The sequence below is a fragment of the Ictidomys tridecemlineatus genome, unplaced genomic scaffold (assembly GCF_052094955.1).
Source record: "Ictidomys tridecemlineatus isolate mIctTri1 unplaced genomic scaffold, mIctTri1.hap1 Scaffold_130, whole genome shotgun sequence".
Lineage (NCBI taxonomy): Eukaryota > Metazoa > Chordata > Mammalia > Rodentia > Sciuridae > Ictidomys > Ictidomys tridecemlineatus.
In genome coordinates, this window is record NW_027521170.1 from 369,524 (window position 1) to 386,389 (window position 16,866).

The 16,866-nt window shown below is 41.0% G+C and overlaps 1 protein-coding gene across 1 annotated transcript in view; it reads right to left on the reverse strand.

The window, feature by feature from the left end:
* Positions 1–16,866, reverse strand: part of LOC144372553 (uncharacterized) — a 121,354-nt gene that overhangs the window by 94,132 nt on the left and 10,356 nt on the right. Inside the window, exon 3 of the mRNA XM_078035882.1 lies at positions 11,498–11,573. Coding sequence (XP_077892008.1) covers positions 11,498–11,573 — 76 coding nt within the window. The remainder of the gene's footprint in view (positions 1–11,497; positions 11,574–16,866) is intronic.

Consider the following 16,866-nt stretch of genomic DNA (forward strand, 5'->3'; position numbering starts at 1 on the left):
ATTTATTATAAGAGTCAAGATTATTGAACATCCTTACATTCCTGCAATGCAAATTATTTACTTGGGTGTGCATTAATTCCTATTAACACGCTGTTAGGCTGAATTCTTCAATATTTAATTTAGTATTTTCATATCTATTTACAAGCAACATTGATTTATAATATATACATGCTCCTTTCCTTTTCTCGCCCAGTTTTAGTACCATGATGCTATTATCACCTTTAGAAGGAACAAAAAGTGCTTTACAATCTAGACTCATTTTATAATATAGGGAAATACGTTTCTTGACAATTTGGTAAAATCCACCAAGGAAACCATCTATACCTCACATCTCTAGCCAACTTTACAATTTTTATTATGATTATTAAACAATTTGTTTTCTACCTCTTCATGATTCCAACAAACCTGCCTATTTCATCTATATTTTTAATACTTATTTTTTAGTTGTAGTTGGATACAGTACCTTTATTTATTTATTTTTATGTGTCCTGAGGATCAAACCCAGAGCCTCACATGTGCTAAGCAAGCGCTCTACCACTAAGCCACAACCCCAGACCTAGATTTTTATTATGTGTGCATATTTTTATGTTACTGTCATCTATACTCACAATGTCCCTTTTCTCATTTCTAACATTCTATACAATTGCATATTTCTTTTTTTCCCTAATCAAATTCACCAAAAGTTTAATTTGTTGCTCTAATTTTTTAAAAAAAGTTTTGGGTTCTATTTTCAGGTTTACTGGCTTATTTTCATTTTAGTTTATAAATATAAAAACAGGGATCAACTTCTTCTTTCAAAGAGGATTAGGAGGTTATTGATCAAAGGATGCAAACTTGCAGAAAAATGAAAAAATAAAATTTAAACTAAAAAGAGAAAAGTGGACCTGTAATCCCAGCTACTCAAGAGGCTGAAGCAGAAGGATCACAAGTTCAAGGTCAACCTGGGCAACTTAAGGAAAACCCTGACTCAAAATAAAAAGTAAAAAAAAAAACCAGGGGTGTAGCTCAGTAGTCACACACTCCTGGGTTAATCCCCAGTACTGGGGGGGGGGGAGAGAAAAAAAATTTAATTTTGAATTTGTTTTTTCTGTTGCTATTATTGCTGTTCATTTGGCTTATTTATTTCCTATTTTTCTAATAAACATATCATCTCAATACTTCTTTGGCCCCATCTGCTAGAACATCCCTCTGGCAAATGTGCCAGATCCTGTGTGAATCTCCACCTACTCCTTTCCTTGTCCCATGTCATCCCTCATTTGGCTCTACATTCTGTGGAATTCTGTTGCCCATCTTGCAGATTACCGATTTTACCTATAATCACATCCATTTGATTCTCAAAAAGATTTTTTTTCAGTTCAATGTGGACATGTTTAAGGTCCCTGAGAACTTTGCTGTTCTGAATGATCTTCATTCACAGCAGGCTACTTTATTCTGACTACCTCAAATCTCTTTGAAGTATTAAATGAAATATTCTTTTTTATCCAACTTGTTTTTAATCATGGGACCCTAAACCAGCACTCTGCTAGAGAACTGGGGAAAAAAAATCATTCTTCTGAGTCCCTAGTTTCTGGTAAACAAACAAAATTTTACACTGTCCAGGGTAAAATAAGTGACTATGTCTAATTAAACAGGGTAAGTTCCAGGAAAGAAGTGACATTTAGGTAATTTTTTTCAAGATGAGAGAAGACACTATGTTTAATGAGAAAGGCAATCAGGGAGGTGCAATGGTAACTTCACCAGATTTCAAATGGGAAGAAGATTTATTCATTTCATTTATAAGGAATCAAGAGTTTGATCTAATAAAGAAAAAAAGGCAGTCACAATACATATAAAGCCAGTGAGGATGTAAGGGCTTGATTTTTCAGACTTGATTTGATTTCTCTAGGAGTGGAAACAGGTATTGCTTCAACAAATTTTATCCACTACAAATGCCAAGTCAAGTGTTTCACAAGAGTGTGACATAAATTTGAAGAAAGCAAAGACACGGAGGAAAATCTAAATGGGAAAGGTACACACATATCAAATTAATTTCCTCATGGAGATAAGGGCAGACCTGGGAATTCAAGGTTCTAATGTCACTGTTCTTCAGCTTGAAAGAGTTGCTACAGTAATTCATGCCACAGTGGGAGAGGGAGAGAGCCTACTGGAGGTTATTAAAAAAAAAAAGTGGAGCTGAGGGTGTAGCTCAGCAGAGCACTTGCCAAGCATGCTCAAGGCCCTAGGTTGATCCCCAGCAATGAAGAAAATTAAAAAATAAAATCCACTGTTATTTTAGGTTTTACTATCGAAAGTACTGGGGCAGGACCTCGATAGGTTCTTACTGGTCCAATCCTGACTAGAGAACTACTGCTGGACTCTCGTGGAATTTTAAAACTCTAAAAATTTATGCAAAAACTGGAGTTTCCAGTTTGTCTCGAACCACCACAAAAGTTGACAAACCCAGCCCCACATTCCCATAGAAAGAGCAGTCTACTGGAGCAAGGGGTACATTGGCTAATTTTAACAACTGTCTCTCTCTCTCCAGAGAGAAAAATATTTTTAAAAGGCTCTGGCCTTTAGTACGTGTCTTGGTGTAAATATTCCCCCCAAAGTCTGATCTTGAGTTCCCAAAAGGATCCCTATATTTCTCATCAGCCTGTCCTATCCCTTCTGTCCCTTTACAAGAACTCCCGGGCTTGGTCCAAGTTGTCTTGGACACACTATCCCAATCAGATCATATCTAAAAATCGTTGTTTGGGTACCACATTATAGGGGAACACTGATGAGCCAGGGCTGATGGAGAAGCCAGCAATGATGAGCTGAGAAACATATCCAAAAACCAGGGTTGACTGCAGTGGGGCTATTCCAACAAGATCTGGGTAGGGGAGAGAGATTCTCAAGCTGCAGAGAGAAGGGAAGACGGGAAGGAGGCAAGTACCAAATTGGCTGGTGGGGGGAGGCACTTCCATGCCAGGATTCTTGACTCTCAAATTGCAATTTGAATTGCAAATGGCATTAAAATAGCTCACAACATTTTTATGTATATTAAAGGAAAATGTGGATTTCTGAAAGACTCAGAAATATGTGTCTAAAGAAAATATGATAACTATCCTCCAGTATCTACTGAGCTATTCAACAGAAGAATCTATTTTCAACACCCATTATGCTAATTAACAAGCCATTTTATTTGCCACAGTAGAGATCCATTTCTAACACTTATTATGTGAATTTGATCCGATTAAAAAAAAAACTATAAAAACAGTAGAAGCTTGCAACAGCTGTCTCTGGGGAAGCCTTTCTGATGAAATGCTAGATGTCTATCCTGGGATGCAAACTTTGGTTATAGCAACTGCCCACACCTAGAGACTGACTTAAGCCAGTAATACTACCTGGCTTTAGGTTCTATGTTTAATGAAGGGTTTTTTGTTTTAGTTTGGTTTGGTTTTAAGGAAAAAAGAGTAGTGGGAGATGGTATTTTTTTATGGCATTATGCACAAAAGAGAAGCAACTGAAAGCACAAAATATATTACTGGTGGCTGCAATATTTAGAAAAATCAGTAAATTCACTTCTCTTTTGAAAATGCAGAAGGAGGCTTAGGGGTAACATGCACAAGGCCCGGGGTCTGATCCCAGGCACCATGTAAAAGATAAAAAGGCTGCAGACACATCAGCAAAGATACTGTGATTTCCTAGCTTGGACCTTTTGCAACTTCTCTCATGTGAACTGTTCTGGTGACCACTGCATGTGACTGCACTTTACCAAGGGGAATGAACACATTCAGGTTTTATTCGTTTTAATTCTAATCTTCAATTAGGCATCCAACTTCTCCAAGCTTCATTTTCTCTGAGATTTCCCACCCAGCCTCCTTGCCAAGACTCTTGCTATAAGAATCAAAGGAAAATGTTTTATAAACTACAAAATGGTATCCAATGGAAATTTGCACATTATAAGTAACAAGAGTGATCACTATAATGACTCATTTTTTTCTAATGTTAAATAAATTAATTTCTTAAAGAAAGAAGAACCTTTCACTCCAGTGGCTTTTTTATGCGTGATAAATGTTTAACACCAGTGACTTGGGAGGCTGAAACAGGAGGATCGCAAGTTCAAGGCCAGCCTCAGCAACTTACTGAGGTCCTAAGCAACTGAGACCCCTGTCTCAAATTTAAAAATAAGAAGGGCTAGGGATGTGGCTTAGTGGTTAAGCACCCCTGGTTTCAATACCCAATACCTGTAAAAATAAAAAATGTTTGGGCTGAGGTTGTAGCTCAGCAGTAGAGCAGTTGCCTCGCATGTATGAAGCACTGGGTTCGATCCTCAGCACAACATAAAAATAAATAAATAAATAAAGATATTGTGTCCATGTACAACTTAAAAAATATTTTAAAAGAATAAAAAATGTTAATTGAATGCTACCCATACACACTAATGGGGCATGCTTGGAATATGAAAGAGAACAGAACAGGACTCTCATCCTCGATAGGCACAGGATCTAATACAGACTCTCAGGATGTCAGGTACCCAGCAACTGTAGCCATGCTCCTGAGTCCTCCTAGGATGCCTCTGAGGCAGGATTACCTTGCCTCTAAATACTGTGGCTGTGTGGTTTCTCACTATTTAGTGAAGCAGCCCGTATCATCTGAACCAAGTTCCTTTCCTTAACTGAGGGACTTACTGGAAAAGAAAAACGCAACACAGAGTGACGTTCTGGGGCAAGGCACTCCAGAGCCATCTGTACCTGTAAGAAGGCAGTTAAACTCGGGGAAGTCGAGGATGGTTCCTGAGGATGAGCTGTCGCCAGTCCTGTGGGTCTGGCCTATTTTGGAAATGCTATTTTACCGGCAAGGAACACTCTTCCAAATGAAAATGTCTTTGCTGTCTTATTAGTGGTGGGAATAGACATAGGAGTTTTGTGTATCAGGCTTGTATTTTTCAATCAGTAGTTAAGTCTTCCTTGTACTCTTAACTGTAAAGACAAGTAACAGATTCAGGGCTCCCGTTTCAGAGCCAGGCTGCTTCAGTTCAAAACTGGGTCTTGCCTCTACCAACTGTGTGTGTCTGGGCAAATTATCTGTATCTGTAAGCCTCAATTTTCTTTATCTATAAAACAAGACTGATTATCATGCCTGGGTTTTGTTTGTTTGTTTGGCTATGATGGGAATGGAACCCAGGGCCTCGCACGTGCTAGGCAAGCACTCTACCGCTGGGCTACAGCCCTGGCCCCGTGGTACCTGCTTACTAGATAGGGTCACTATGAAAATGGAATGAGACAACACAGTAGCCCTTAAACAGCAGTTCACACAGAGGCTCAAGTACCTAGGACCATGAAAAATTTTTACTTGTGCTATTTCAGTGAAAATCTCTTAAAATCTGCTTAAAAGGCATATTCTGAATCATAAGCCTAGAAAACCAACTTGTGCCATATGATTTCAGTGACTATTTTTTTTTCTTCATCTAATTGGAGAAGGACAGAAACAGCCTAATATGAAATTGAGGCATCTGCACTAAGAAAGTCCAATTATGCAACTATGATCTATACAGTGAAATATTTTACAAGAGTATAAAAGATAAAAGTGGTGGGGGGTTGCAACAAAAGACCCAGGGCATCACAGGGATGCCTGCTAGCACAACAGAGAGCTGGCTGTGGGAGACTATCAACTGTGGTATCATGGCCAATTTTCATTGGCTATATTTAATTTATAATGCTTACACGGCATCCCCAATCTAAAAAAAAAAAATCTCAAAATTTTTGAGCAACACAACTTGAAAATCCCACACCTGACCTTTTATGACAGATGGCAATCACAACCTGGACATGCCTAGCACAATGGCACATGCCTGGGCTTGTGGTCCTAGGTACTGGAGAGGCTCACTTGAGCCCAGGAGTTCAAAACCAGCCTGGGCAGTATGGTGAGAACCCATCTCAAAACAACAAAAACACCGGCACACTAAAAATATTAGCATGAAATTACTTCTGCGAACAAAGGGTAGTGAAATAGGTGAATTTCATGTTTCAGCTTGGGTTCCATCCCCAGGATAGCTCATTAGATATATGCAAATATTCCCAAATCTGAAATCCATTTGGTCCAAAGCATTTCAGGTGAAGGATTCTCAACCTGTAAAGCTATAAAAGCACTAGGAGCATGAAGATTACACCCTCTTCTTCGCTCATATAGATTTAAGTAACATCATAATAAAGATAGCCACACTGCGGTTATGTAAGAGAATGTTCTCGTGCTTGGGAAACATATGGTGAAATATTTAGGAATAAAGAGGCAAGATATCTCCCACTTACTCTCACACATTTCAGAAAAATCATATGCATATATATTATAGTACAGTGTGTATATTGTAGAAAGAATAGTATGATAAAGGAAGTTGGGGGCGGGGTAAACTATTGGTGAATCCCAATTTTTTATATATATATATATATATATATATATATCCCTAGTCTCTTCTGAGAAGCAACCGCACAGCAACCACGAACCTGTGTGGTAAGCCCCTCTGGAGTTTTAGGACAAGAGGATAAAAATCACCCACAGAGGGGAGGGATCAAATTGGTCTCCAACTATCAGAGTGAAGTCCTTTATGAACACTACAGGGCAGGGGACGCAGCTCTGGGGTCGAGCATTTGCCTGGCATGTGAGAGGTCCCAGGTTCCAGCCCAGCCCCGCATCCCAAGACGACAGAAGAAATGAAAATCCACAGAGGAGCTGGAAGAAAAAGAACCCAAAGGCTTCACTACACCGCACTGATTTTAGATCTAACCTTTCTGAAGTGCAACGTTACAAAACCAGGGGTCCCTGAAAGAAAGAGACCAAAAGAACAGCTATGTTCTCCTCCTGGGCGCTCCTGATGCATCTGTCCCAGGCCCAAGTTGGGGAGGTGGGGATTTTCAGCCTGATGCACAACAGGAGCCCATCAGGGCTCTTCCCGTCCCTATCAGCAAACCATTCTGCCCAGAACCAAGACTCCGTGCCTGGGTGGGACATCTCTTCCTAGAGCACTGGGAACATGGCATCCTGTCAGTCACCTTCACCCTTCCATTAGCAGCCCTTCCTCTTTGCTCTAAGTCTATACTGTTCCTAGCTTTGAGTCAATGCCCAAGGAAACGGTCACAGCTCCCTCCTGCACCCTGCAGTGTGTTGGGCTGCTGCTGCTGCTCCCGGCCTCCAGGGAGACCCTGACTGAGGAGACCCATCCCCTGCCCTATCTGAACACTCTGCTCTGTTTTCATGGTCAGATCTTCCCAGTATGGAAAAATAGTGCAGCAAGGAGTAAATTTATCTCATGAAAGACAGATAAACAGAGTCATGTTTTTTCAGACTGTAGATCTCAACTCATTAGTGGATCAGAAGATCAATGTCATGATGCAAAAATTACTAATTTGAAGCAGGAAGATAGAAAGTTCGAGGCCAGCCTCAGCAACTCACCGAGATACAAAGCTTGAGTTCCTAGGAATTCTTTACCTGGAAGGATGATGGTCACTGATGCATCATCCACTTTCTAGGAATCTCACCAAACAAGAGTTAGAGAGGTTCTGTGCGCACATGCTACATGCAAAACACCCGCAGCTGTCTCACTGTGTCCTCTCAAGCCATTCTAGTGGCTCCAGCCAGCCTGAGCAGGCTTTTTCTGATCATCTGCATATTCATGAGGCTGGATGAAAAAGCACTAACCCCTCCACTCAAGCCCTCAAGAACAAAGCTGCATTTTCTCACAATGATTTTATCTGTGTGCTGTGTTCAGTGCCTACCAACCCAGCTATTCAGGAGGCTGAGGCAGGAAGATTGCTTGAGCCCAGGAGTTTGAGGTCAGGTTGGGCAACAGAACAAGACCCCCTCACAAGGTGGGGAAAAAAGATTTTGATCTAAGAAAAGAAGTCTGCAGCTACAAGATCTTATCATCCAGAAGATACATGAACTAAATTACCGAAAAATAAAAGTTCTGTGTAAACATCACAAGAAAATGAGGTCTGGTGTTAATGACCGCACTAAGGTATTGTTCTGCATATTGGTATGAAATGCCCTGGTCTCTGTTTTGATCAATTTTTACTATTTAAATAAAGATGGAAAAAGTCAGGGACTTGCTAGCACCGGCATGAAGGATCACTGACAGATTCCTCCTGCACAGGGAATGAGAACAACCTGGAGTTGGATTTTCATTCGGTACCTTCCAGGATGCACGCTGATGAAATCAATGTCTCATGAGCAGTGAGATGATTATTTTAAGTAAATTTATTCCTTCTAGGACACTCAGATAAGCAACGATTGAGTTACTTCAAAACTACCCTTTCATGATTTACCTTAGCTCTGCAGTGCACTGTTGGGGATTCTTTCTTTTATTCGAAGCTAGTAGACATTTTGAAGCCTTAAGGCCATCGGGTATTAGAGACTCAAGTCATAATGGGTACTGTTCACTTCAAAAGGCTTGAACAATGACATCCTCAAAAATGCCCAAGTTTTTCGTTCTCCAGGAGCCAAAGAAAAGTAAAGAGAATCATTTGGGGTCATTTACATGCACTGAGAAGCTGATCTCAAGGAATAGAACATTTTTGTGTTCGTAATAAGACACCCAAATCAGATTACAGACACAAGGCTCTTTGGAAGTGTTGGGGAGAATGTTAACAGCCCCTAAAGTTTAAGAGCAATTTATAACAAAAGCCAAAATAGAACGAATTTAGGACAGAGAAATCTGAGTCAGGTTCAACTTGTCCAGAGAAGTCAAAGAAATCTACTGGAAGACACTGAACTTCATGTTCAGATTTAGAAATTATAGAATTGGCACAAGCTTATACTATAGTATATTATTATTGGTTTTTGGGGTTTGTTTGTTTTTTTCCTGGTACCAGGGATTGAACTCGGGGGCACTCAGCCACTGAACCACATCCTCAGCTCTATTTTATTTATTTATTTATTTACAGACATGGTCTCACTGAGCTGCTAATCACCTCATGGTTGCTGAACTCGAAATCCTCCTGTCTCAGCCTCTGGGATTACAGACATGTGCCACTGTGCGCGGCTATTATTATTGTATTAGAATTCTGAATTTAACAGTGGTATACAGAACTTGACAGTAGGAAATCCCCTTAAAGATGGGGCCCAAGGACAGCAATATGGCTCAGTGGTTGAGCACCTGCTTAGCATCCCCAAGACCCTGGGTTCCATCCTCAGCACAAGAAAAAAAAACAATGTTGCCAACATGTTAAGAATAATAATTACAGATATCACTGAACTTCTTTTCCCTCTTTTTCCAAGTCAAAAATGATCCTGAGGACTGGGGTCTTGGCTCAGCAGTAGAGCACTCACCTAGCATGTGTGAAGCCCTGGGCTTGATCCTCAGCATCACATAAAAATAAATAAAATAAAGATATTGTGTCTACCTACATCTAAAAAATACAGATTAAAAAAAAATGATCCTGAAGAGCTGAAACCATGGACAGAGGGATTCCAAGAACTTACCACTCCATTCCTGAACCAAATGAAGTCACCAGAGGTATAGGAAGAAGGTTCCAGAGGAAAGTCAACCCTCTGATTATTCTAGCTTTGCATGTGTATTTATCTGTATTCTGCAAAAACACCAATAGGCTGGATAAAACTCAGTCTTCTCTCCCTTGTCAGTCTTTGTCATTTTCTCTGAAAATGGCTCTCCCACATAGACCGTCTCCTTCTCTATATACTCGAAAGATAAAGCTTATGAATAATATGTTTATAAGCTCCAGGAGTGGAAGGACGGTACCTTCTTCATCTTTATCATCCCTTAAATATACATAAATGTTCAATCATCATTTACAGGCCAGGTGCAGTGGAGCAATGCCTATAATCCCAGCAACTCAGGAGGCTGAGATAAGAGGATGGCAAGTTTGAGGCTAACCTCATCAATTCACCGAGGCCCTCAGTAACTTAGCAAGGTCCCATTTCAAAATAAAAAAACAAAGAGTTGGGAATGTGGTAAAGGATCTTTGGGATCAATTCCCAGTTTAAAAAAAAAAATCATTCATACGACTGAAACAAAGTGATCCCGAAGCTGAACTTCAGGAGAGAGACTGAAAAGGAAAAGAAAGGGGGAGAGAAGAAAGTTTTTCCTCCCCACACTCAAGGTTTTATACCAACAGCCACCCTGAGGTCGTTATTTCCATCTTTCACTTTTATAAACAGTATCTTGCTTCACAGACCCTAACTACATTTGGACAAAATACTCTCCAAACTTCTAAATTAAGCATGTTGATGTTCAACAAAGTCTGTAAAGAACTATCCAAGTCAGTCACATGTATTGTGACCTCAGAGGCATAAAGAGGGTTTTTTGTTGCCGAGACAGATAATAGCCTTCAGCCACCTCTCCCTAGCTCAGCGTCCTTGGGAATGACACTTACATCCATGGGCTTCAATTTCCTGAGTAAGGGATAATTATACCTCACCAAGAGGCAGTTACAGCCTCCCAACAATCAAAGGCTAACTAGATGTGAATTATATAAGAGGCTAGAAAAAAAATTCTTAGTGGCTACTTCAGCCAGTTACTACTCCAATGACAATCTTGTGTGAAGAGTGGTAATGGGGAGATGGTGGGGGGAGACACATCAATAATATTAAAAAAAAAATTCCATCAGAGGATCAACAAGGAGTGGGGAGAGAAGCCTAAAAGCTAACGCTGGTACCGTACACACAACAGCTCATTTGATCTCACAACCCTTTATAAGCATGGATTCTTTTTTCACATTACTACTGAGGAAACTGAGGTGTAGAAAGCAAGTCTAACAGCCAGCAACTGGACAGATCTGACATTTCAAGCACATGTTCTTCACAGCCTGCTAGTCCGTTAACAACCCAACTAGAAAGTAGCTCATCTTTGAGACTGTATAATAGGTAGCAGTTCAACCTTGAGTTTTTGGGGTTTTGTTCTTAATATTTTAGTGCTTAAGTCTGGAGATGTGGCTTGGGCTCACTGCAGAGTGCTTGCCCACCATACAAAGGACCTGGGTCCAATCCCCAATATGGCCAAAAAAAAAAAAAAGAGGAAGAAGAAGAAGAAAAGTTTCTTGGCTAGACACAGTGGAGCACAGTTATAATACCAGCGGTTTGGGAGGCTGAGGCAGGAGGATGGCATGTTCAAAGCCAGCTTCAGCAACTAAGTGAGCAACTTAGCAAGACTTCTGTCTCTAAATAAATATTAAAAGGCCTAGGGACAAGGCTCAGTGGTTGAGTTCCCTTAGGTTCAATCTTGGTACCAAAAAAAAAAAAAAAAAGAATACTTGACCTGTAGCTCAGTGGTAGAGCACTTGCTTAGCACATGTGAGCCCTGAGTTCTAGTCCCCAGAAGAGAAAAAAAAAGTTCTGATACTTGCAAATAAAAATAAGGATGCCAAGCTGGTATACTGAGGAAAACAACCAAAATCAACAGCAAATACTCACAAAGCCACATGGAGAAGCACATCATTTCAATATGACGCAAGAGACAAGAAGCATGGGTAAAAAATACTTGAAATAGATTTTTAAGGAGGAAAAAAGATTCCTGACTTACGTTTTTCATCAGCAGCATGGACCAGAGATGCTGCCCTGAACAACACATCCAACGGTGTCTCCATTCCTGGTTGAGCCTAAAAGGAAAATAGAGAGGTGAGGTGGGGGAAAATAAGGAATTTAAACAGAACCCAAAAGACTTTTAGAATTCTAGTAGTTAGCGGGACTGGGAGTGTAGCTCAGAGAATGTACTTAGCATAAATGAGGCCCTGGGTTCCATCCCCATCAACAGAATAGGAAAAAATAAATAAAACTCTAGCAATCAATAAAGAACAGTTCCTCCAGTAAATACAAATCACTGTTCCAAGGATGAAATCATTTCATCTGAAGAAACACAAAGGTCCAGTTCAGGAACAGAGAAAAGGGTTAAATTCCATGCTATCTACCAAGCTCAAGTTTGCCAACTCCAGGAAGCAGCTCATGTGAGTACTAAAAAGAGGAATATTGTGAACATTCATGCCCATGTTATTTGTCTTATAAATGTTTATGTGCATGTGTAACATGTCTGTACAGACATAACCAACAATAAATAGCTTTCAGAACAAAGGCTGTCTATGAACACAGCATTACTGCCAGCCTGTGATTTTTGTGGTGGTGGTGATGGTTAGCAGTGGTAATTGTTGGTTTATTAGTTTCCCAGAAACGACTAAGATTGAACCTTCTTGTTCTCTCACCTCCCTAGCTGAGGGGCTACTGGAGACCCTCTTGGGGCAGTAACCAGAGCGCCTGCATGACCACGCAGGTGTCACTTCACATCTGCAGCATGTTCCTGAAAAGTGGTGTGAGAATCCCACTGGCTAATTAAATGGACTTAAATCCATTAGGATTTTTATTTTTCCTCATGATGTTGGAGACGGAATCCAGGGCCTTGTGCATGCTAGGCAAGCACTCTACTTCAGAGCTATGTCTCCAGCCCAGGAATGTTTAATTTTCAATGTTACAATTTATAGTACATATTGTACTATCATCAATGCCTATCACTTTATGTAGCACCACGGATTTTATGTTTCTCTGCAGTGCTGTGGGTTGAGCCCAGGCCCTCAGTGGAACCCTTGTCTTGCATGCTAGGCAAGCAGTCTACCACTGAGTCACACCCCCAGCCCACAGCACTACGTTTTTTTAATAAGACTGGATTTTTATAGTTAACTCTGCTTCCTGCTAGGCATGGTGGCACATATCTGTAATCCCAGTGGCTCCAGAAGCTGAGGCAGGAGGATTTCAAGTTCAAAGCCAGCCTCAGCAATTTAGCAAGACCCTGCCTCAAAATAAAACATTAGAATGGCTGGAGATGCTGTTACCTAGAAAGCAAAAACTGCATAAGATTTCAAGGTGGAAGAAACCCCTGGAAAACTAGATTGCTTTTGCTCAGCTTCCCTTTTCCAGATTATTTAAACACACGGTTATTAAGGAAAGAAACATACACATCCTATTAATTCAACAACTGAGGAAAACCCATTCTTAACTGTACCCTTTGAAAACTCGAAGCATTTACTCAGTATTTTCACCATATCCCGACTATCTACTATGTCAGGGCAGGTTACAGCATGTGACAGCCCTGCTTTTCTATATAATCTTCATACTTGAGGCCTTCAAACACCAATCCTTCTTCTTGCCATGTGACCTCATTCAATAAACATGGACTACCTAAAGGAAGGACTAACAAACAAAGCCCAGTTGCCTTCAAAGAAGGTTCCATCTGCAGAGCAGGTATGTATGTAAGAAACGTGATTCGCGGCTGTGTTTTTCAAAGCATTTTGTACTGCATGCTTATATTTGGTAAGAATAAAAATGTTTTCCTATGGTAAATTTGGGGAACCCTGCAGCAAATCAAGTTAAACAGCATATTTTCTTGCATGTGCCCTATGCGGGGGACAAAGGCAGTGAAGCTGATAGCTTTATGTACACAAAATCACTCAGCTTCACTGGCCCTTCTTTGAACCTAAAATATCTCTTGGGGAACACTTAAGGCAATATTAGGCTGCGGCAAAATGTGCCAAGGGCCAAAACAGGACTGCAAACAAAGTCCTAGAGAAATACACATGAATTCTGAAAGGCTTTGCAGAAGAAAGGGAACCACGGCTCAGCCTCTGAAGAATGAATACAGAAGTACAGGTTGACATTCCCAATCTAAATTCCAAAATGCTCCTAACTGATATTTTTTGAGCACCAACATAATGCCACCTGTGCAAATCTCCACACCTGACAATCATGTGATGGGTCACAGCCAAAATACAGATGCACAAAAAATATTGTACAAAATGATCTTCAGACCATGTGCACATGGCAAAGGACAGCAGGTATTGATGGAATCTGGCCTTGATTTTATAGGTGTGACGGATCCACTGAAATCTCTGAGCAGACAAATAACTTAATGACACAGTCTATGCAACTTGTTCTGGAAGCACTATGCAGAACTGAGCAGAGCCTGAGAAGCTAAAAGTAGGTGGATGGATGCAAAAAGCAAGCTATAAAAGCCCCAGGCATGCAGAAGGCGATGAGTACTTGATGGAGAGAAGGGATGAAAGAAAACTGCAGAGGAGACATAACTGATGGCTCTTGGCAGGTTTCCCATGGGAGAGGGATGTCAAGGAAGACGGAATGGACCTGTAATCCCAGCAACTCAGGAGGCTGAGGCAGCAGTATCACCAAGTTGCCCTGTCTCAAAATAAAAGGGCTGGGGGTGTAGCGCAGTGGTAAAGCAACCCTGGATTCAGTCCCCAGTGCCAGGGTGTTGTGGGCGGAGGGGTCTTGTGATTCTGAGCAAAGAATTACTGATAAGCATTCTATTCCACAATATTGAAGTCCACGACTTCATATGGGGAGCAGGGGGACCAGGGACTGAACTCAGGGACACTCAACCACTGAGCCACATCCCCAACCGTATTTTATATTTTATTTAGAGACAGGATCTCACGGAGTTGCTTAGCACCTCGCTTTTGTTGAGGCTGGCTTTGAACTCACGATCCTCCTGCCTCAGCCTCCCAAGCCTCTGGGATTACAGGCATGCACCACCACGCCTGGCTCACAATTTCTTAAATAATCCCCCCTCAAGTCAAAGGATAATGCTTTCAAAATTCTAAACCCAAATGGACATATATACTAACATATGCCTTAAATGAGGCAAAATTATGCACAGAAGCAAAATATCCAACCATAAATGCATCAAATGATACAAAGAAGTAGACCTAGAATTCTGGCATAAGAGATCAGATATTTAAGTTTACTCAGATACTCTGAAATCTAAACCCTCAAGCAACTTACATTCAAAGTAGGTAGGAAAGAGATTAGTTATTTAAGGTTCATCCTCAAGATACCTTCCATCTACTTATCTATGAAGCATACCAGTTTTTAATTTTCCAATTAATTCTGGATTCAGAAAATTGTCTGGGAAAGGTTTTTTTTAAAAAAAAAAAAAGATATGTCAAGCATGGTGGCACACACCTATAATCCTAGAGACTTGGGAGGCTGAGGCAGGAGGACCATAAGTTTGAAACCAGTCAAGGCCTTGTTTCAAAGTTAAAAAAAAAAGTGCTAGGGATGTGGCTTAATGATAGAGCACCCTTGGGTTAAGCCCTCAGTACCAATATTAAAAAAAAAAAATTTTAAGAGAGAAACAGAAGATATAATCTCTGATTTCAAGATGTGATGATCTTCTTCAAGAAACAAGTCTATGGGACAGAATAATGATAGGCATATTTAAAAAGACAATAATAGGGACAGGGAGTGTGGCTTAGTGATAAAGTACTTGCCTAGCATCAAGACAAGCGTTCAATCCCCAGGACCACTAAAAATAAGACAAAAATAAAATGAAAGAGATAATAAAAGAAAGTATAACTTAAAATTAAAGTGTGTATTTTGTGATAAAGGAGAGATCAATGTTAGCCCAAGTGCTGCCCTTATGAACATCTAGTTTTCATTTGTCTAGGGCTGGGGGGGAGGGGGAGAAGAGTATGTTCCAAAAAGCCATTTCACAGATTTCCGTCCCCAGCTTCCCTCCTCCAGAATGATACTGTCTGTCCTTCATGACCTCCCCCTACTTACTTGATTGCTGCTTGTGTATTTCCGGGTTGCGAGGACCCTGTCTTATCCACAGGATAGTCACATAGGGTCAACGGTCTGAGGAAAGGCAGAGATAGGAATGAGCACCTGGGACAGGCAGCCTGAGCCCCCGCCTGATTAGAACTGAGCACCTAAGTGAGGAAGCGTGAGAAGCTAAGTCTGGGTGAGTGTGACATAGTGGGTGAACTTGGGCAAGAGCTAGAGGCTGGCCAGGCAGGTGGTACACTTACCCTCAGATCCTGAGCCCACCCGTGACAGGAAATTAATGCTACTTCTTTGGTTTAGAAGTTCTGCCTAGGAAGGTCTGACCTGAAGGAGTAAAGTGAGGAATTACTAGAGGCTTCTGTAGGGAGCAGGTGTGAGATAAGGGCAGCAGTGGCTGGTCCAATAACACAGGTGGGAGGTAAAGGTCAGGGACCAGGCATTATCTAGCCACAAAAGTACTAAGCAAATAGAGGTGGAAGATAACAGCAATTTTACAAAAAAAGGTCTTCTGAGTTTTACATGCTGTACAATATTCACAGCTCAATAAAATATATTGACAATGTGGGCGTGGTGGGGCACTACAGCATTTGATGGAGGGTCACACTACATTGAGAAGCCAATCAGCATTATGGCTATTTACTTAAGAGTGTTATCTCTGGACACCTGTTTGACATTGGGCTTAGCTACTTCCTAACTGTGTGGACTTTGGGAAGTGACTTTACCTCTGTGAGTCCATTTTGTCATGTGAAAATGGGGAAATCCCTACCTGCTCTCTCAGAGTGCTCTAAGAAGTGAGGAGACTTTCTAGGTATTAAAATAACTTTTGTTGAAACAAAAATATACGCCTAGTATGTTAAATAGATTGCAAAGGACGGTAAATGTATTGGGAAAAAAAGGATGAGGCATTGACCACTGCTGCAGATACAGAAGTCTGGAAAGATTTCCCTGAAGAGATGAATGCAGGGGGAGACCCAAAACGATAAGAGGTACTGCTTTAGTCAGCTTTTTCACTGCTGTGACCGAAAGACCTAATAAGAACAACTTTACGGGAGAAAAAGTTTATTTGAGGGCTCACAGTTTTAGAGGTGGCAGTCTATACCCAGCCAGATCCATTCCCTGGGGCTCAAGGTGAGGCAGAACGTGATGGTGAAGAGTGGTGGAAGAAAGCGGCTCACAGGATGACCAGGAAACAGAGAGACTAACTCTACTCACCAGATACAATATATATAACCCGGGCTAGGGCTGGGGCTCAGCGGTAGCACACTTGCCTGGCATGTGTGAGGCAGTGAGTTCAATTCTAAGCTCCGAATATAAATAAATAAATGT